Raw genomic sequence first — 19,943 nt, 5'->3', positions numbered from 1 at the left:
TGTGGAAAGCAGAACAAGACTGTAAATATCTTGTGTTTGGAGGGTTTTTTTGAGAAACAAAAGCAGAAGCAGGCAGCCCTGTAAACACTTTTGACAAAACTTGCCATTTCCAGCATCACTTTTTAAGAAAGGTAAATAGAAGAGAAATAACTTTTAACTGTGATGGGAAACAGGTGTTCCTGCATGATACAGATAAATGCTAAGAGCTCTTTGATGATAAGCTAATAATCATTAGCTGTYGTCTTAGTCCTCTCTTTTCTGGCAATATTTTTCCTGAATAACTGGAAAGTTAACATATATAACAACCTCTGTGTCCATCAGCTAAAATCTGTGGGTGTAGTGAGTATTTGGGAGAATTTGTGCATGATTTGTAAGGTGTCTGAGATGTTCAGCATTTTAAAGGAGTGATTTTATTTAAGTTTGCTGCATTGGTGTGTAATTATTGGATAGCTCTGGAGCTGATGCTTAATAAGTATTTTTTTTGTACAAAATTCATTCGAAATGTCTTTGTTCTCTTTTTGTGACTCTTCAAGGAAGAGTCACTTCTAAAAATAAAGCCTACTTACCATTAGAAATAGAAGTCTAGCAGATGATAAATAGAATGGTTTTGGAGATAATGCCTGCATGAATTAATCACCAGTGACCTCTGTTTCGTCTTTCTGGGCATACTTGGGCAGCAAGGGGATGGTGTTCCAGGGAATAAATCCCATTTAAGCCGCTTTTCACTTGGGGAGTGACTTGGGCTTCCTGGCACAGATGCTACCTGTGCAGGACGGCTTGCACGTACTGAGCTGCCTGCATGCAGTTCCTTTCAAACTGGTACCATTTTGGGTATAAATAGCYTTGACTTGAAGAAAATCCGTGCTGCAAAGAACAATGAATAGGGTTTGCTACTTCTGCTAATATTCCTTAATTATATCTGTTATTTTGTAGGGGACATAGCAATAAGAGCTGAGTCATTGCAATACRGTGAAAGACTTTCTGCCTTTTTTTTCCCAGTGTCATGTTTCAGTTTTACGAAATAGGTTTTCCTTTTATCCAACTTTTCTGCAGAGTGTCTGCATTTTCTCTTCAAATCTAATTTCAAATCTAATGCAAAAACACATTTATCAGAAGCTTTCTGAAAGTGGAAAGCTAACGTTGTCCTTCCGGGGGAGAAGGACATTTTATTTGCGCCTTGTCTTAMAATCACTTGCTCCGTCCCAGCCGTGCGCAGCGCTCCGTTCCGTGCCTGCTTCCCAGGTCATGGGATGAGCTGCTCACCAGGGATGTTGGCACCACGGCTGGGCCTTGCACGGAACCAGGCCCCTGTGYTGGGCCATTTCGCCTGTGCCAGTCAGGTACGTTTTTACAGTCACAGTTCGCTTAGATCTTTTTATAATTGCAATAAGGAGATAGCACTTGAGAAGCAGGTAGCATTATAAAACAGTGAATCTTTGCAGGAAGGGATAGGGAAAAGTACAGTACCAGGGAGTATGTGGAACTCTCATCACTGACACAATTTGAGCAATTTCTCCAACTTCTTCACTTCTTTGAAATGCAACACTGTGAAATTCCAGCAGAGCATATTTATGCCTACAGAAAGAATAATGAAGCAAGTATTTTTTTGAGGAAAAACAACCCCTGAGCTAGGTCCTTTTTTTTCCTTTCTTATTTTATTCTTATTTTTTTAAACAGCTTTCCTGCAAGACATTTCAAAAGTGATACCTAGCTGGTTGTAATACAGTTTGAGTTGAGTCAGATGTTTAAATATGCTGAGCAGGGCTGCTGTTCTGTAATCAGCCGGCCAAAAGCCAAGCTGCATTTACACAGATGTAATATTGACATTGAAACTGGATCGCTTGTGTTGTTTCAAAATGCTTCATTGCGAGAGGCTGTTTTAAATATTGCACAATCCCACAATGTGCCTGTGAGATCATGTGCTTGAAAGAAGATAACAAATTTAGATATTTAACAGATGGGAACCTGGAGTAGCTTGCATTGAGCTCAAGATCCAATACTGAAGAAAAAAGCAATGTAGAAACCGTTGTTTTTCTTTCTTTACTGAAAGAGGATCAAGAAAGGGAAATGAGGGTTTAAGCAGGGTGTTTCCTGTCATCCAAAAACCCCATTCTGTCTTCAGTTTAAATTTAGTCAGCAGTGTGTTTGAAGGACTGTGATTGCAGACGTTCTCTCTGAGGTGGTACCACGTTGCTGAAAGGCTGCGAAGGGAAAACCTGGGCCTGTGGTGCCAGGAGCTGGTTTCTGCTGTGCTGGAGCTGCCGCAGAGCAGCGCCTGTCCGCAGCCCTCCCGGCCTCCAGCCTGTCCAAAATCCATTCAGTGCTAGAGTTTTGACTAAACCTGTACGTCTTGTTGTCAGCAAAAATGTCAGCTGGCCCAGGTGCAACATTTTGTATGGTGCTTGTGAGGAAGCAGCTATTGAGGTCTGCAGTTTGGCAGCAGGACCCCATGCAAGGGGCTGGGTTAAATCAGTGGGAAACCGACTCTCTTGTTGTCCATGCAAGAACTCAGTGAGGTGTTTGAGAGGCACATTTGGAGCCAGTGGGAGCCTGGACTTGCCGGCACTCATTTCCCTGCTGTCAGCCCAGTGAGCAGCGTCRGCATCGCTCCCTCGGGACGCACGTAGCCCGCTGGTGCTGTGGGAGGAAACTTGTTTTAGCTGGGCTAAAAATAAGCGGTGCTTGCAGAGAGCTGGTGGTGGTGGCTGGAGATTCCAGCTGATCCACCTCACAAGGGTGTAGGCGAACTAGGCTGCAGCAGGAGGAAAATTTCCAAAAATATAAATGTGAAGTCTTTAAATATCTGCATGTCGTAGAGTTAAAGGAGTTTTCCCCCTCCAGCTGAAATGTGAATGAGTGGCCGTCATGTGGGAAGATCCATAGGGAGAAAAAGACTAAYTGGGATCAAGATCTAGATGGTAGATAACAGGCATGTTTCAAAATAGTTCTCTTGTTTCTAAACACTCAATGTTATTTGAAGGAAATAGCTTATTAGAATTTTTTTGATTAGAATTAGAATTGTGGAACTATCYAGGGATCTTAAGATTAGGGCATGAACATGTCAAACACTCAGCAGGATGGATTAAGAGGCCAGTGGAAGGGCACAAAATGAAAGAATTGTTTGTGAGAAGTGCTTTTTTTTAAAAGTTTTTCTGCTATTTTTAACTGATTGCTTGTAAAAGGTAAATGGAAAGCATGGAAAATTAATTAATGGAAGCAGAAGAAAACATGGCAGATCAGAGGAAGTAAAAGATGTGAGGAAAGGATAGAGGGAATGTACAACATTCAGATTAATAAGAATTTTAAGTTTTGTCCCAGACACCCAGCACAAATTGAATCAGGTAGGTAAATGGCATCTTGCACTAAGACTCGTTTGTTTTCTTAGCAAATTATGAAGGATCGGTGGATGAATGTTGGCCATGAAGAAGAAGAATTAAAGCCATACACTGAGCCTGAACCAGACTTCAATGACACCAAGAGAATAGGTAAGACAAGAATGATGCATTCATTGTACTTAGCCGATTTTATCCAACAAGTCAAACTAAATTTTTTAATAGAAACTGAAATACAAACTTACCATACAATTAAAGTGTTTTCTTTTGATTTAAATGAGAAATTACATTACAAAGCTGTCATTATAGCTGCTGCTGTGATTTCACTGAGCTAACGTGACTGTAAGTGCAGCAAAGGACAACTAAGGTTACAGCACTGAGTGGGTAGAAATAAACAAATTTTATTATGAGRGTAACAACTTTTCATCTGCCTTGGACACAGAAAGATACTGTATTGTTCATAGTAGCTGTTCATAGTTTCTGCTGGCCAGTGTTTTCTGTGCTTATTGAATTACACGCAATAGATGTTGAGAGTGGTCAGAAGGGTGACAACAGTGAAAACAGGGAGCTGATGYCTGGTTTTGCATAGCAAAGAGGATGCAAATTCTTTTGCCTTTCAAAATTTATGTTTCCAAATCCTCTTGTTTGTTTTGTTTTCAGTGTTCCTTGATTGTCAGTAATGCCAAATACATATTTGGCTAATGTTTCTAACTTTTTCTTTTTAGATATAATGGTCACTATGGGATTTTCGAGAGAGGAAATTCATGAATCTTTAGTAAACCAAAAGTATGATGAGGTTATGGCTACTTACCTGCTTCTAGGTAGAAAACCACCTGAAGTAAGTGCTGTCTAATTTACAACTTCTGATCTGCTGGGTTGAATATTCTGTATATTTTTTTTATTATTTTGTAAAACTAACTTTTGGTATTTTTTAATTTTTAAACTTAACTAATTTTCCTTTTTTAATCTTTTGGGGAATCTTGTTAGTTTCTGTATGAAGGAATAGATTGGATATAGCATCTTGATGGTTACTGGCAAGTATGTTGAAATGTTTATTAAAAAAAGCTAGCTCTTAATCTAAACTGATGGGACTTAAGTGCTGAGTCTTCTTTTCAAATACATTTATAGTTAAATCTGAAATAGTTAACAATGTATCTAGAGTAAAAATGTAGCTAGAACAATTGTTCTTCCAAATACTAAGCTGTGACATCCTTTCTGGCTTTCTCATTCATGAAGCCATCCTTTCTCACTCATACACTACATTGTATTTTATTATTTATTAAATAAATGCATCATGATCRTTAGTAAATTTGAGATATAAAGTCTTTCAGCCCTCCTGGAACTGGAAGGAGCTGCAGATCTTTCAGGACTGTGGGGCTTTTCAAGAAATCAAGCCAGTGCTGTCCTGTCCTCTTGAAGGGGCTTTATTTTCCTGCTGCTTCACAGGGCTTCCTTCATTTCAGAGACAGCTCTAATATGAGCATCCTTGGTGCACTTTCCCACAACATCTCTGTTGTGGGGAAGGAATCTCAGAATTCCCAGTAACTGCACGGCCTGGGGGCAACCTGTCTGAAATGCTTTTGACTCAGACTGCTTGGAAGCAGTAGTTTGGCTTTCACACCGCTTTTACTTACAATGCCTCTCTCTTATCCCATGACTGCAAAGCCAAGGGCTTAGTTGTGTATCTTCTGAAAAGGTATTGAAGGCTGTAAAGAATCCCTCAAACATTAGCAGCTGCTTTTCTAGCCTCTCTGACTTGGGTTCCAGGTTAATTGGATGCATTTTGGAATTGACGCTAGAAATGTTCCTTAAGCTTGAAGAAATTAAGTGTTGTTATAAAATTATTCTTTGGCTTGAGTTTTAAATAACTAATGTTAATATTTAAAAAAACTTAACTTTTGTTATTGTCAAGATTCTTGCGATTTTATTTTGAGCACTTGTTAACTTTTTCTTAGTTTTACAACTTAATGTTTTTTTAAATGCTTTTGATGGGATTTCTTCTCTGTACCTTGTCCTAAAAACCCCAGCCGTGTTGCATTTTCCTTAGGCTTTCCAAACGCTCTCCTTTCAGTTTGAAGGAAGCGAGTCCTTGTCCAGCAGCAACCTGAGTCAAAGGTCCCGGCCTAGCAGCGACCTCAACAACAGCTCCGTGCAGTCCCCGGCCCACCTGAAGGTGCAGCGGAGCATTTCCACCAACCAGAAGCAGCGGCGCTTCAGCGATCACGGTGGGGATGACGYTCCAACAAGTCAAGTCACACACACACAGTTTTAAGTCTGACTGTGCAGTGTTTTGGGAACCTGGCCGCTCCACCGCTCTGTGCGGTGGTTGTGCATCTCAGCGTGCTCTGCTGTGGTGCTTTTATCTGTATGAACACTCCCGTGGTAAAAAGGGGCCAGTCCACTGAATGATTTTCTTGGATTTCCTATGTGGWTGACTAATAGCTTTAGGATGCTCCCTGCTCAGGAAGGTCATGGGGAAGTCTTAGTCTGAATAAACTCAAAGATGTATATCTTATATGAAGATGTAGTGTTGGGGTCAAACAGTTGATTTCCTGGAGATGACAGTTTTGCCAAGTGTTCAGCAAGCATTTGCAGGTAAAAGTGGGTACATCAAGAAATAATAATATAGTTCTTTTTCAGGGGGAAAAAAAAAAAAAGAAAAATTGTAGAGTCTTTTAAATTTTGACATCTCTCTCTGCCTAGGTTCCCATTCTTTCTAATTTTTTTCCCAGTTCTCTCCCTCAGTGATACTGTGTTTTCACTGTCTTCCCTCCTCCCCTCTGTAATGCTATTTTTTGGAGGGGCAGAGGAAGGAAGGAACATCTTTCCTGGCACATGAAATTTTAATAAAAAGAAAAAAGAAAAATATTCTAATTGCTACCTTTTCTTAATATAACACAAATTTCATTAGTTTTAAATGTGAATTAAAAAACTACTCTATGTTTTACATACTGATATGAAATGGAAACTAATTCTGAACTGCACATTGGTAATGAAGAGAGATGGGGTAAAAGGCAGAATGTCCCCGCTGAATTTAATAGGTTGACACATGAGCTGAGCGTGCAGTGGTAGCTGTTGCAGGTGCTTTTTTTAGTATTCAGGAAGCCATTCTTAGAGCATTTTGACCAAGGAAAATGCAGTGGTTATTTTTGCTAGCGTTAATACTGGTTTTACTTGACAGTTGGGCCATCGATTCCTCCTGCTGTGTCGTACACCAAGAGGGCTCAGGCGAACAGCGTGGAGAGCGAGCAGAAAGAGGACTGGGACAAGGAGGCGTCGCGCAAACACGGCAGCGCTTCCGTGGGATCCAAAGGGGAGATGGCTGCCAGCCCGCTTGTGGGCCCAGAAAGGAAGAAGTCCACTGCAGTTCCAAGTGTGAGTGTGTGTGTGTGTGTGTGTGTGTGTGTGTGTGTGTGTGTGTTGGTTATTTATTTCCCCTTTTTAAACACAGCCTGCTGCATCAGGCTACTATAAGCATAATGGTTCCTGAGTAAGCCCCTATTTCTGGTAACTTTTACTGGCAGACAAGAATAGGCTACAGTGAATGTATTTTAAAATGAATCTTTCCCTTCTGCCCAACCTCGCTTTTTCTAACTCTAACCTAACTGTAAGCACAAGAATGTCTGCACTCGGGAAAAGCTGAACATCTGTTGAGGCAAATGGTGGATATTTAGGGAAAGAGCATAAGACCTGAGGCAATATAGAGCGCTCTTTCCCTAGTTTGCCAATGCTTGTGTATCCAGAAGGAAGCCAGAGGACTTCCTGAATCAAAGACTTCATATGACAAATTCTGTGTAATATCTCTTATGAATTTATGCTGTATGAGTCTGTTTAGCTTTTTTGAAAACACTTATTTTTAGGGCTTCCATGCCAAGCTGCAGAATTCATAGAACGGCCACAAGCTGTGCCAGCAGTGGGGACACAACCCGTTTGTGTGTTGAAATTTGCTGTCCRGTGATGATATGAGCTGCAACATGATCCTTGTATTAGGAAATGATTAATTTGATTAATTTGATTTATTGTTTCCTAATTAATTAATCAATTAATTCTTCTACTACCAATTCATTGTTTTGTAAACCCCTAGCATATTACTGCCATGGACTTTTTTTTTCCTTTTTTTCTCCAGATAGAAGGGTTTCTCCCTTACATGGAAGTTCATGTGTACTAATATCAGTTTTAAGGACACACAGTGCAATAATACCRTGTGGTATCAGAGCAGAAATGTTTACTGCCCAGGGGCATGAGTTTATGTGGAGAGAAAAGATTTGTAATATGCATAAATCATAGTCTAGAATAAGATACAMGTAAACCTCTCATTTTCAGGCAAGCTGTATTAAATACAAAAATACCTGCCATCTTGTTCTGCAGTAAGCAGAGAGCAGAAATTTTCYGTGCCTTTGGGATTCTGGTTGCTAGTTTCTGTCTTGGACTCCGAGAAGACAACRCACATTTCTACTAGAATTCTTTTAAATAAAATACCCTGAAGTTCATTTAACTCCTAAGATTCTGTGGATGGTATCTGCAGTACATCCCGAGATGCTCTAAACACTGAGAAGAGCCCATCAATGTTCATTGATAGAAACCTAATTTGCTGTAAATTGATATAAATTTTTGTGGTAGAACTTCCTTCAGTTGCGTATCATAAAGTTGAGCTCAACTAACACGAGTTGTTAGAACTTTTCATCTCAATTTTGTAAACCTGTTCRACAGGGGGCACCAAACTGTAAGGCTGGAGCTCTAGTTGCCAACATCATCTGCACAAGAAACCATTTAAGGTAGCCAGGTATATATGTTCTTTGGAACCCTAGCAGCTGTTTGGTTTCTGTACCTCTTGATCCCAGACTCAAATAATTCAGTGGGAGCTGTATAATAATACCTAGTAAAKCAAATATCAGCAAGGAATACCCAGTGATGCAACTGGTTTGTGTCAGCAGCTATAACCTAGAACATGTGAGGACACGTACACAGTTATTAGAAGAATGTGCATAAGTTGCTGAAATTCTCTTTTGATTTGCTTCTCGTACTTTCCTTTTTGTGCAACCTTTGTAAGTAGAAGAMTTCATTTTATACTTAAGTTTGTGGTAACTTTCTTCCAGAGCAATGTGTTTTCTGGTACTGGAATGACAAGGAGGAACACTTACGTTTGCGAGCGCTCTTCAGATCGCTATTCTGCAATACAGAATGGGAAGGACAGCAGGTATCCTTCAACTTCTCACTTGCTAATTTGGATATAAGGAAAGAGCAATACCTGGCATGGATTATGCAATTAGTGCAATTAGTTCAGTGCAATGAAACAGGTAACATCTTGACTGCTTGACATGTTTTCATCTTCTGTGGAAGTTTCTCCTGCCACTTTAGTCCTTTCTTTGCCAGCTGGCCTAATCAGAAATAAAAATACTGATGGAAGTAACTGTTGTGAAAGGGCAGGTGCAGCCTAGCAGTGGCTGGGATAGAGGATAAATGCCCAAAATAAATCTGCTGGAAGCAGGATGGCCCGTTTTGGCCCCCTTGGGAGGGCACCTCAGGCTCTGCTCCATGATTCCAGGGAAAGAGCCTTCCCCGGCATGCAGGCAAGATCCTGTTGGTACCATTTGCAGCACAGGGAGGCCTCTTGCTTGTAAACCTTAGGAAGTAAATTCCTGAGTGAGCTTTTTTTTTTTGCCTTTTTAATATTTTATTTCACTTTCAAAACTCATCAAATGCAGGGCTGGTGAAGTGCTTGGTCATAATTTGCCTGGAGGGATTTCATCTCTTAAAAAAAAAATCCCTCATGGCAGATAGGTACCAATAACCTTAGCATTTTTCAGATAGCAGTAATTATTGGAAGCATTTTATGGCCTGTTGACATCCCCCAGGGTAGCTGGGGATGTTTTTTGAAAACGAATACAACTTTCACTTGCTAAGAAGGGTATAGTAGTTGTATAATAAGGTGCTAGCAATTCCATATGGATCACATTCCACGACATTGCTGTGACAGAAAAGGTGATTGGAAATGTAGGCATGAGACTGGCTGTGTTGTGCTCATGACTTCCATGATCTCTAATAATATCTCTAATTATTTAATGGCTGAAGATATTTGGAAGAACTTGATCAGAATTGAGGAGATTTTTTTTTTTTTTAACTCTCCTGGGCAAATTTTTCTCATTTAAAGAAAGCTAAAAATCGGCAACTTTGGATAGGATAAACACATGGGATGGGGGAGATATAACTCAGAATTGCTTTTGTGACTCTTGAGGGGGTACTGCAGGTTCCCCTTCTCTTCTGTAGCTCTGGGCTTACTGATGAAGCCACCTTTCCTTTAATCCACTTTGCAATGCTAGAAACAAGTACAACTTGGTCCTTTTTAAAGCAAGACAAAAAACCCTTTCAAGAAAAAATGTGTCTCTAGTTCTCAGTCTTTTTCTTTTGATTTTTTTAGGTGTTCAGGTTTTAGGTAAAAGTAGCAGTATTTACTTCACAAAAAAAGAAAATCTATTTAATTCATTTTTAAGCCCTCTGYGGTTCCTCCTCCTCCCCCCATGTTTAAGACCACTTTTATGTAGTCTTTCTTCAATACTTTGAATACTTCATGTTAGATTTAGCCTTGGGAGGAATGAAAGATCCTGATTTAACATATGTAGTGATCTGACTTATGGTTCCTAAAGTACAATAAGAACAACTGTGAAACGATTCTCCCACGGTTATGTATTTCTGACTGCTGAGAGGCAGCCTTGTCACTCAGCTTTCTGGCTGCTTGTGAAATGCCATCTTTGGGGGTGATGGTGTTTAAACAGTACTCCATGTTCTAAAATGAAAAAGGTGATTTATTCATTTTTCATTTTGCCTTTCCTGTTTGTATGTTAATTTAGGAGGCAGGAGAGGGAGGGTAAAATTCTTGATACCCCCTCTGCACACTTTATTTGAAGCGTTGTGCTGCTTAACAGAAATTCATCTCAGTATAGAAAATATCTGTCATGTAGTTAATATTGCATTTATGCATTCTAAACCAAGATGCTACATTCAGTATAGGAAAAAGTAACTGAACTGCCTTTCTGTAACAGTAATTTCTTGTCTTTATTGGTATTTAAAAGGCCTGTGCAAGTGTAACTAATTTTTGAGAGAGGCTGAACAGCCAGAATCCTTGAAGGAGATAATGCTATGAAAACACATACGTCATGCATACTGCTTTAGAATAACTTTTATTTGTATTTCGTTTGCATGCAACTCATAATCCAACAGCTCCCATTCAGGAGTTGATTTAAAAACTAAAGGGAAGCCACTTAGGGTTTTATGCCAACTCTTCGGTTTGTTGGGACTGATACCTTGAAATGATGAATCTTTTTCCCCCCACACTCTCTTTTTCCTCTGCCTTGGCCGTGCTGCCCTGCCGGCGCGCCGAAAGCCTGACCGAAATGTCTGCAAGCAGCACCTCCTCCGCGGGCTCCGCGGCCGCTCCCGCCGTGTCGGCCCGGCCGCGGCATCAGAAGTCCATGTCTGCCTCCGGCCACCCAATAAAAGTCACCCTGCCGACCATCAAAGATGGCACTGAAGGTTACCGACCAAGGTAATGCCTTGCTTGCCATTTCTTTAGCACTTTAGACTTKAAAAATATTGGTATTCGGTGCATGGCATATTGCAGTGTGTTTGTCAGCTCTTCAGAAGTGTCCCGTTGCATCCAGTTCGTTGCAGTAGCTGAGTCAAGGAATGCCTGCACTGCAGGTGATTAYAGGCATGATTTTGTTCACGAGGAGTGTTTGCAGACACTTAAAGCTCCTTGACTGACTCCTGCTGGAAACTTCTGGAAAACTTGGAAGAGTTACAAATTTAACTAATGCATACACAGCCACCTGATACAGGCCTCCAAACGTTTAGGCTAGATAGAAAAATGTTAAACTTGTTGCTTTGGGAGATTATTAGGCTCACTTAGTCTAAATATACCATACTATAGCTGCTCATACACTCAAACGTTCAAATAACTTTAAAAATTCATTTTTGCTACCTGATTTTTTYCATAGGAAATTTTAGCAGTAGCTTGTGTGTTAAAAGTTTATTTTTTTATGAATCTTTCCAAAAGAGGCCTGGGATTACTTTCAGCTCTTACTAGCTGCTTTCCTTCCTTTTTCTTCTCTCTCATATCTGTGTATTTTTTTTAACTAGTCTTAACACTTCAAGTAATTGATTCAGCGATGAAAATATCACTTGAATATTTCCAAGTAGACTTTTTTTTTTTTCCTTTGAGAAACAGTCGTCATGTAGGAGCGTTTCTAGCGCAGCCTTTCCCTTTTCATTTAATGCCTCTCCTCTCCCGGCAGTGCAACTCCCCGAGTGCCTGCGGCCTCCCCGTCCGCCCACAGCATTAGCACCACCACTCCGGACCGAACCCGCTTTCCGCGGGGCAGCTCGAGCCGAAGCACTTTCCACGGCGAGCAGCTCCGGGAGCGGCGGAACGCCACGTACAACGGGCCGCCGGCCTCGCCCTCCCACGAACCCGGCGCCTTTGCGCACGCCAGGAGAGGGACGTCCACCGGCATAATAAGCAAGATCACTTCCAAGTTTGTCCGCAGGTTAGTACCTCTGGATTTTGTAGGGGACACAGAAAAAATACAACAGGAAAAAGCCCAGCCTATAAATAGGGCCCTAATTGCAGCATCACCAAGAGTTAGCAGTTTATCAATGCGAAGTAAAGGTGAATTTAGTTTTTGTGTGTTCCTTCCAGAATCTGCTTTTATTTCTCCATTTTTGTTGTAAGCATTCATGTTTGGTCAGCTCTTCCTCCTGTATAGTAAAAAGAGCAAGAGAATGATATTCAAGTTTTCTTTATTTTTGTTCATGCTTTATGATTGAGAGACAAAGGTATTATTTTTAAGCTCAAATCAAATGATTTTAARTACTGAAGTCATTATTAAATGCTAAGAATATTTTGCTACTTGTGATCCACTGCTGATCCAAATGCATGTGAGTGCATTTGTTGCAAGAGCTCTTTTTATAGCTGTTTTACATTAAATTGGAATTTGCAAATTATTTTAGAGAATTTTAAATTATAAATACAAATGAGAAGTTTAGAAATGGGCACAAATCTAAATGTCTGGAAATCTTAATATTTTGATATTATACAGCTACTTGTGTAGCTTCTTTAAAAGAAAGTTTTTGATTCTGAAAGAAGAGAGTATGTGAATTTCATGGAGCTTCCTGGAACTGCCATCATTCATGTGATGATACTGGCAGTAATATTAACATGAGGAGAGATGCTGGAAAAGAATTTCAAATAAACTGTTTAATTCCAAGTGACTGATTTTAGCATTCTTAGGAGCTTTCCCAAAGAGAGACTTAAGTTATTCGCCTCTCTCTAACAGGAATTTACTTAAAGCTCCCAAGCTGGTGCAGAAAATTGTATTGTCRATTTTGCAACGGAATCGACATCTTGAATTTCACATTGAAATCTTGAATATCTCTCTTTTCAGACCATAATGGTATAATTCTGCAATCTGTAATTTGTGAGTAAAAGAATGATAATTTTAAAGTGCCTCCATCTGAGGCTTCCTAATTCAAGCCAGTAGTTGCAAATTCCTAAATACAATATGATGAATTGTAGGGGAAAAGAAGAGAAAAGCTAGGAATTCAGTCATGCTGTTCATAAAATTACTTTTGCTTGCAATACTAATAGTGTGTTAATCAGTGTGTGCGAAGTCATATCTCATATGATAACAAAAAGTATATGAACAGTTTTCTTTTTTCAGAAACCTGAAGATAGAGGAATATGAGCCTTCATTTTTGGCATTTCCAGCACTCACATAATGTGGGGGGAGGAGAGGAGAGTCTGTAGTTAGTCAGCTGGGTTATTAAGAGAGATTCTTAAAGAAGAAAGAAGTGTGTTTGCTGCTAAGTAATGAATCATTTTCAAAAGCACAGGCTGTTTGTTTGTTTGTTGTTTTGTTTCCTTTCTTTATTGTTTGTGTGTTTGTTTTCCCATTTTAACTCATTGTTGTCTTCCAGGGAATGGTGCCCTAACTTTAAGGTAGATTGAAGAATTACTGGTTTTTAAGTGTACTCTGTATTTATAACTAACATACTGTAAACTGTGTTGTCTTTTGATTCAGATTTTTTTTATTATAGAAAATGTTTATGTAGCTTACGCCAAAAAAAAAAAAAAAAATTTAGTGTTAAAAATGTACAGTTAAATATACAGTTTCTGTAGCAAAGATAAGTTCCAAACAGCTTTAAGTTTAAGTTTAAAAAATATATATATTTTATGGTTGAGAATACACAGACTGAAGTGTTTGGGGTTTTGTTGTTCTTTTAACTGGCATCACCTAACTGCATGCCCCTCTAACTTCTTTACTTTTTAGTAAATCATGTTTTAAAACACATTTTGATTATAAGGTGTCATGAAAGACTACTTTTTTATTTTTTGGCAAAGATAAATGCCTTTTCTGGTAAGTATATAATAAATACATAGTGGGAATACTTAATGTATAGGCTATATAGGTATTTTATATCAAATTTGATTCATGTCAAAGTCTGCTTCTGGTGATGTTACTATTCATATTCAGAAGGCATTAAATTAATCAAATAATTGAAATTACGTACTAAAATGCACGTTCTGCAGCACTAGGAATGTACCCAAGTGGCATATACAGTCTGTGGTAATTTTTCAAGTTGCTTCAGACTAAAAAAGGCAGAATGTGCCCCGTGCTCTAGGTGTCCCTGCTGAAGCAGGGTGGTTGGACTAGATGATCTCTAGAGGTCCCTTCCAACCTCAACCATTCCATGAAGGCAAAACACTTCCCTTCWAAATTACCACCGTAATTCAACAAGATAAACCAACATAATACTGAACTTGTAGCTCATCCGTAATCTTACAGCCCCCAGTGCAACATCTGGATTGCTTAAAGCTCCGCAGATGTTGAAGGCGCGTTTGTGGAGCGGCTTCCCAGCGCCGGGTCCGGACGAGGGGCCTGTGGCGGCCCCGGGCGCTCCAAGGGAGCGGCCGGCCCGAGCGCAGCCCTTTGTGCCACAGGAGAGACTAGCTAGCCCCGGGGCAGAGCTGRAACAAGTTAAGGTATCTGAGGAGAAGGTAATTACAGCTGTGAAGGATAATCATGCAGTATTAGACTTAACATTATTATACTGAGGGTTTTTTTTTTTTTTGTTTGCTACTTATTTATCATTTGTTCTAGATGTAGGTTTTCTTAACTTTTATTTTAACTTTTATCATTGAATCTCAACCTTAACTTTGTTTTGAGGGATCCAAGTGAAGGTGAAGCCAGTGGCAGAACTGACACCTCAAGGTGAGGAGCCACTATTAATACTTCGCTCCTAGGTCCTTTGCATCAAGCTTTAAGTGATTTCTTAAAGGCTTTTAATCAGAATGTGAAATAGAATAGTTCTTAAATAATCTACATTTAAAAGATGGTATGGATCTGGGGGGGGAAGGGGCCTTTGGTGAAACCCTTCAGCCATCGCTTTTTATATTGAATACTTTGCAGAGAAACAAACTCCTTAAACACATTCCTCTGATTAATAATGCCCACTTTGGATTAAACCAATCCTTTAGGCACTTCTTTAAAACCATGTTTTGGCCTATGAATATTTAATATTATTTACTTCAGGTTTCAGTGCAAATGTAACATCCTTTGTGTGTCTSTGTGTATGTACAAAAAATTTTTACTGTAGTCACAAACTGTGTCCATTACTAAAGCTGCTGTTTGCCACAAGTGAACACCCTGTTGTAGTGCCCTGAGAAATGAATGTCCCTTTGCACTGAGAAAAAACTAAGTGACATGCAGACAAAAAGGGTGGTGACTGCTAAACGCTGATCTGTATGGCAACCACCAGACACAAACGTCTTGCAAGCCATGAGGCACTCCTTCGTGTGCTCGTTTTTTAGAGTATCTGCTCTTTTGGGCGTGTTTCAGCATTTGCCCTCTGTTTTTGGTGTGTGTGGTACAGAGCATTACCTCTTGTGCTACCTGGTGAACACACATTGTAGCTTGTTGCATTCTGAACYGGACCGTTACCAAAAGTATTGCTCTAATTTTCAAAACAGAGCCAYTGAATCTTGTAAATCTTTATTTTAAAAAGCAGCACACTTCTAAACAGGGTATGTTGTCAAATACACAGTACCTGTTAGATGCATTAGCCCTTTTCTATCCAAAGTATGTTAGCTATTGAATTCTTGACTTGGGAAAAGAGATTAATTGGATCTTCAGATAAAATTGGGAAGTTGCTTTCAGCTCTTGCTTTCATTCTCTAGCTTACTCTACTTCTTACCATTCTACATTGCCTGTTGGGGGCTGAAAGTTTTTTCAAGATCTTGCACTCTCATGCTCTGTCCSTTAATAGTGATGTCGTTCTCTGGGGGTCACAGTGAAACTTAAATATGAAATGTTTGTTTTGGCTCCTCTCTGAATAGTGRCAGTGTATGCAGGCCGTACCAAAACGGGAACAGCACCTTTCTCCCTCTGAAGGAAGGGGGAGGCATCGGGCACCTCGAGTGCTTGGGACAAGAAGACAGAGCTGGCCGTGGAATTACTTGAAATTCTAAAATAATGAGTGCTGATGCTCAAAATCCTTTTCCAATGGAGGAATAAGTAATCTGGTTTGTAAAGAAGCTTTGCTTTATAGCACTGACATTCCCTGGAAATTATTTGCTTGGGATTTTGTCCAAGTCACTTTATCAGCTGAAATGCTTTGTGGCTACAAGTCACTGCTGTTCTCTGAAGGAACTGCCGGCTGTGGACTTTGCTGGCGGACAAACAAACCGTTTAGCACCACAGTAACTGTGGGACAAAATTCGGCTTTACCTGGTAGGATAAGGCCTGTTGTTAAAAGGCCTCTTTACACAGAGAGAGGTCAAAGATAACTAATGAACCAAGGGGGTTAACTGCAGGCTTCTGAAGTGCAGGGTGGGTTCCTTCCTTTGCTGCTTTTCCAGTATAATTTACGCTTTGGGACTATGTCGCTCAACTTCAGTTTTGTTGGTGTATGGCATGCTCCAGATCATGAACCCAGCGGACCTCCAGTCATGCTTTTACATAGATGCCACTCTCTGTGGAGCAGTACGATGTGTGTCTGTAGTTACCATTGCATATGTGGCCATCAGCCTTTCAGAGCAGGGGTTTCCAAACTCCACCGGCCCGTTACCACCACAGGGGACGGGCAGCAGCYCCCGCTGCAGTGCCCAGGTGCCAGGATGGCGCCCAGCTTTTCCAAGGAATCCCTTGAACGTTTTGGCTTGGCTCATGTAAGCCTAGCGGTGCGTCGCGTGTGGTTTCGAAACCCCTGTTCGAGAACTCTGCTGCTCTTCTCACCCTGGGCTTTAGTGCTTCTGTATTTGACCGCTGCGTGTGTCACCTCTCCTAGGAGTGCTTCAGGAGAGCCCAAAGAAAGAGAAAAGGAGGACAGCAAAGATTCGAAGCCCCGCTCCTTGAGGTTCACGTGGAGTATGAAAACCACTAGTTCTATGGACCCCAACGACATGATGAGAGAGATCCGGAAAGTGTTAGACGCTAATAACTGCGATTACGAACAGAAAGAGCGGTTTTTGCTCTTCTGCGTCCACGGCGACGCGCGGCAGGACGGCCTGGTCCAGTGGGAGATGGAGGTCTGCAAACTGCCCCGGTTGTCGCTCAATGGCGTTCGTTTCAAGAGGATATCGGGGACTTCTATTGCATTTAAGAACATTGCATCCAAGATAGCGAATGAGCTTAAGCTGTAAAGAGGAACTACATTTTTCTGGGATCAGGGAAGATTCATACATGATCTACACTTTGAATGTACTGGTTACGCCTAATGTGATTGGCCTGTGAAACTCCCCATGTAGAAATTGCCCTTATTGCAATAAGGTTATACATAGTTATTCAGAATTGTAAAGTTAAATCCAGTATAACCTATATTAAATAACTGTAGCTAAAGAAGTTATGTTCACATGTACAGGTAAGTATATAGAGCATTCTGTTCATTTTATGTTCATAGAGTTGTATAATAAAAAGATGACTGCTTAAATATGGATCTTGTATAGTTGTCTAGATTTCTGCACAGAAATGTATGTTTGATGCTTTGAGTTGGAAAAGTTCTTCCCTATCACTTACATTTTTGGTGGTTTTTATAAGTCTTACCTCTATCATGCATTTTTAAAAAGAAAAAAAAAAACTCTGTCCTGAGTCAAATGCACAAAAATAGTTTTCACAACTGTAGCATGACCATTTTTAATTATTTAAAAACTGTTCATGATTTGAACCAAAAGTCGATGAATAAATCGGCTTTCGTTCTACACAAGACTGTTCCTGCTCATCTTTGGCTCTTAACCTTGTTATTGGATAGTGTTTAGTTGACAAATACAAAACATGTTTACAGTGTTGGCACTTACCGTTTAAAAACTTTGTTTTGCCTTGGGCCAGCTCAGAGCTGTGGGGGAACAGAAACCCGGCATCGGTAATGGTTTGGTCTGCAAATTATATTCCCTGGCCCACTAACAAATGTAGCACCCAAATGGCTAACCGTAAATTATTTCATTTGAAGATCATGGTGTAAAATATCACTTGTTTGCTGCCTTCCGAATATTATAAAATCCATTTTGTGGAAATATATTAATATTGGGACTGTTTAATAGCACAAGGTAATCTGAAGTGTTGACCAATTATATAAATTAATAATAACACCTCAGGAATTAGCTTGGCTTTTGGAATATGTGCCCCCCCCTCCAAAGAGTACATGCAATTCCACACAATATTTTACAGCTAAACATACCTTGTTTATAATGATAAATTGTTGATTTATGCTTTTGTGGTTGTACAGTTTGTTCCCATGTAACCTGTTTGTGTTTAATATTTTATCAGACTTCTTGTATTTATTCCACATCATTATGCCTGTAATGTGCAGCTTTGTAATTAGGCATTTGCCTACAGAAAACAAAAAAAAGAAAAAAAAAAAAAACCACACACACTTTTTTTCCCCTTCATGATTAATGATTCTAAACTATGTAAAACCACTAGTACTGGTACATTTTAATACTTGTTATTTTGTACTGAATTAACCATAGAGGTTGGTTGTGCAATGTTATTTAATGTCGTAATTACTGTAATATCAACATATGGGGCCCCCATCTGCACACTTGTGAAGAATAGAAAGTTCGTTAAGAAATTGTCACTTTAAAAAATAAAAATTAAAAAAAAAAACCTGTGGTAAAACTCTGTAACCCTGAAGTTTAGAAGGCTGTAAGTGTAGTTGATGTGCCCTCCTCGAGTGGCTTCTTGCAGAGATGGACTTGACATGCTGTACTGTGCTGTAGCTCTCTTCTGTAACAGTTCTGTTCTGACATGGACGTGTATTGTTGCCTTAGAAAAAGGGTGGTGTTTGGAAAGAAAGAACTGTAGCCCCTTTTCTTTTTTTTATTTAATCTGATGTTCATTGAAACAAAATCTGATGCAAGTCATCTTGATTCACTGGTGCACTCTATTAAAACTTACTTGAACAGTTCTCGTACTAAAATACTTGTTGCTTGCCCTTTCTGAATGTGCAATAACTACTGCAGGTAGAGAAGTAACCTAGAGGTCTCTCATTGCAGGTGTGTGTCGTGTCTGAGGGCTTGTTTAGTTGTTTGTTGGGTAGGGGAGTTTCTTTTCGGCCTTTTATGCAAAGACTTCATATTCTACATTGTGTAAATCCAGGATTTTCATTGTGTCAGTTTTAGGTCTTACACATTAGGTCTTACGCTGTCTAGAAAATCCCACTGGCTTTAGATCTTTATGGAAATGGATGTCCAGAAACTATTCCGGAAATTCACCAAAAATCAGTCTCATGAAGGCTTGTGCATGTGCTCAGCTAATCCATGAATGTGCATTTATCCTTGACAGCACATCACAAGAAAGTAACTATGATGTTCATCTAAGATCATGTATGAATCTGGTAATGAAGCAAAACGCTCTGCCTTTTTGGAAGGTTCTGTGTAAAAAATSTAGGTCATGCTGTGAGACAGTAGATTAAATACTGTGATAGTTTCCTGCTTTATATGTTACGTTTTTACATGATTTACTCTGCCCTAGACTTAACATTTTTGACCATTTTATGTAACTGGAGATGAGTCTGTATTAATGTTTCATAAAGCCTAGACATCACTTCAAGACGATAGAGGTTGAGTTTTAGTTCATGAAACTCCCATGAAATTTAAATTGACATTTGGGGATGCTGTATTTCTCTCTGGGAAGTTTGCAAGTCATCCACCAGCAGTGTGAAATTGCACCCGTTCTCAAATCGCAGTCACCTCCTTCCTTTTGCAGTACTGGAAGATACTGGATAAAGCGCGACCCCAGTCGTATTCCCAACGTTACACAAAATGCCTCATTGGGGCATAGTGCAAGAGGCGCAGCCCTGTTGCACCTGAAGGTGTCTTTTGGCTTTCACAGTTCACTGCTGCTGACGGGGAAGAGAGGGGAGGATCCAAAGACACATTTCCAAGGTGACTCAATATGGAAGGGGGTAGGATGCTGCGCGCTGAATCCCGGACGCCCCTTTTTGAGGGGCTCAACAGCTGCCTTGTTCTGCATATGTGACGCCTGGGGAGAGTGGGGAAAGGAACATCCGGACCTGGGACACAGCGCCACTTTGACACGGGAGGGCATCAGCGCGGCGCAT

General features: G+C 40.1%; 1 protein-coding gene across 4 annotated transcripts in view; it reads left to right on the top strand.

Moving 5' to 3' along the window:
• Positions 1-18,754, top strand: part of MARK1 (microtubule affinity regulating kinase 1) — a 51,000-nt gene extending 32,246 nt beyond the window's left edge. The window contains exons 10-18 of one of the 4 annotated variants that reach the window (XM_026048439.1): positions 3,386-3,485; positions 4,058-4,170; positions 5,404-5,557; positions 6,514-6,707; positions 8,429-8,529; positions 10,714-10,875; positions 11,624-11,875; positions 14,555-14,599; positions 16,674-18,754. In XM_026048439.1, the coding sequence (XP_025904224.1) occupies positions 3,386-3,485; positions 4,058-4,170; positions 5,404-5,557; positions 6,514-6,707; positions 8,429-8,529; positions 10,714-10,875; positions 11,624-11,875; positions 14,555-14,599; positions 16,674-17,028 (1,476 nt within the window). In that variant the 3' untranslated portion in view covers positions 17,029-18,754. Of the gene's footprint in view, positions 1-3,385; positions 3,486-4,057; positions 4,171-5,379; positions 5,558-6,513; positions 6,708-8,428; positions 8,530-10,713; positions 10,876-11,623; positions 11,876-14,554; positions 14,600-16,673 lie in introns of all 4 variants that reach the window. The other 3 variants (XM_026048438.1, XM_026048441.1, XM_026048440.1) reach the window with 3 other exon arrangements.
• Positions 18,755-19,943: the final 1,189 nt, after the last annotated feature.

Source organism: Nothoprocta perdicaria, unplaced genomic scaffold (genome assembly GCF_003342845.1).
Source record: "Nothoprocta perdicaria isolate Ctin4 unplaced genomic scaffold, notPer1 scaffold_54, whole genome shotgun sequence".
Lineage (NCBI taxonomy): Eukaryota > Metazoa > Chordata > Aves > Tinamiformes > Tinamidae > Nothoprocta > Nothoprocta perdicaria.
This window is presented reverse-complemented; position numbering and strand designations above follow the sequence as displayed.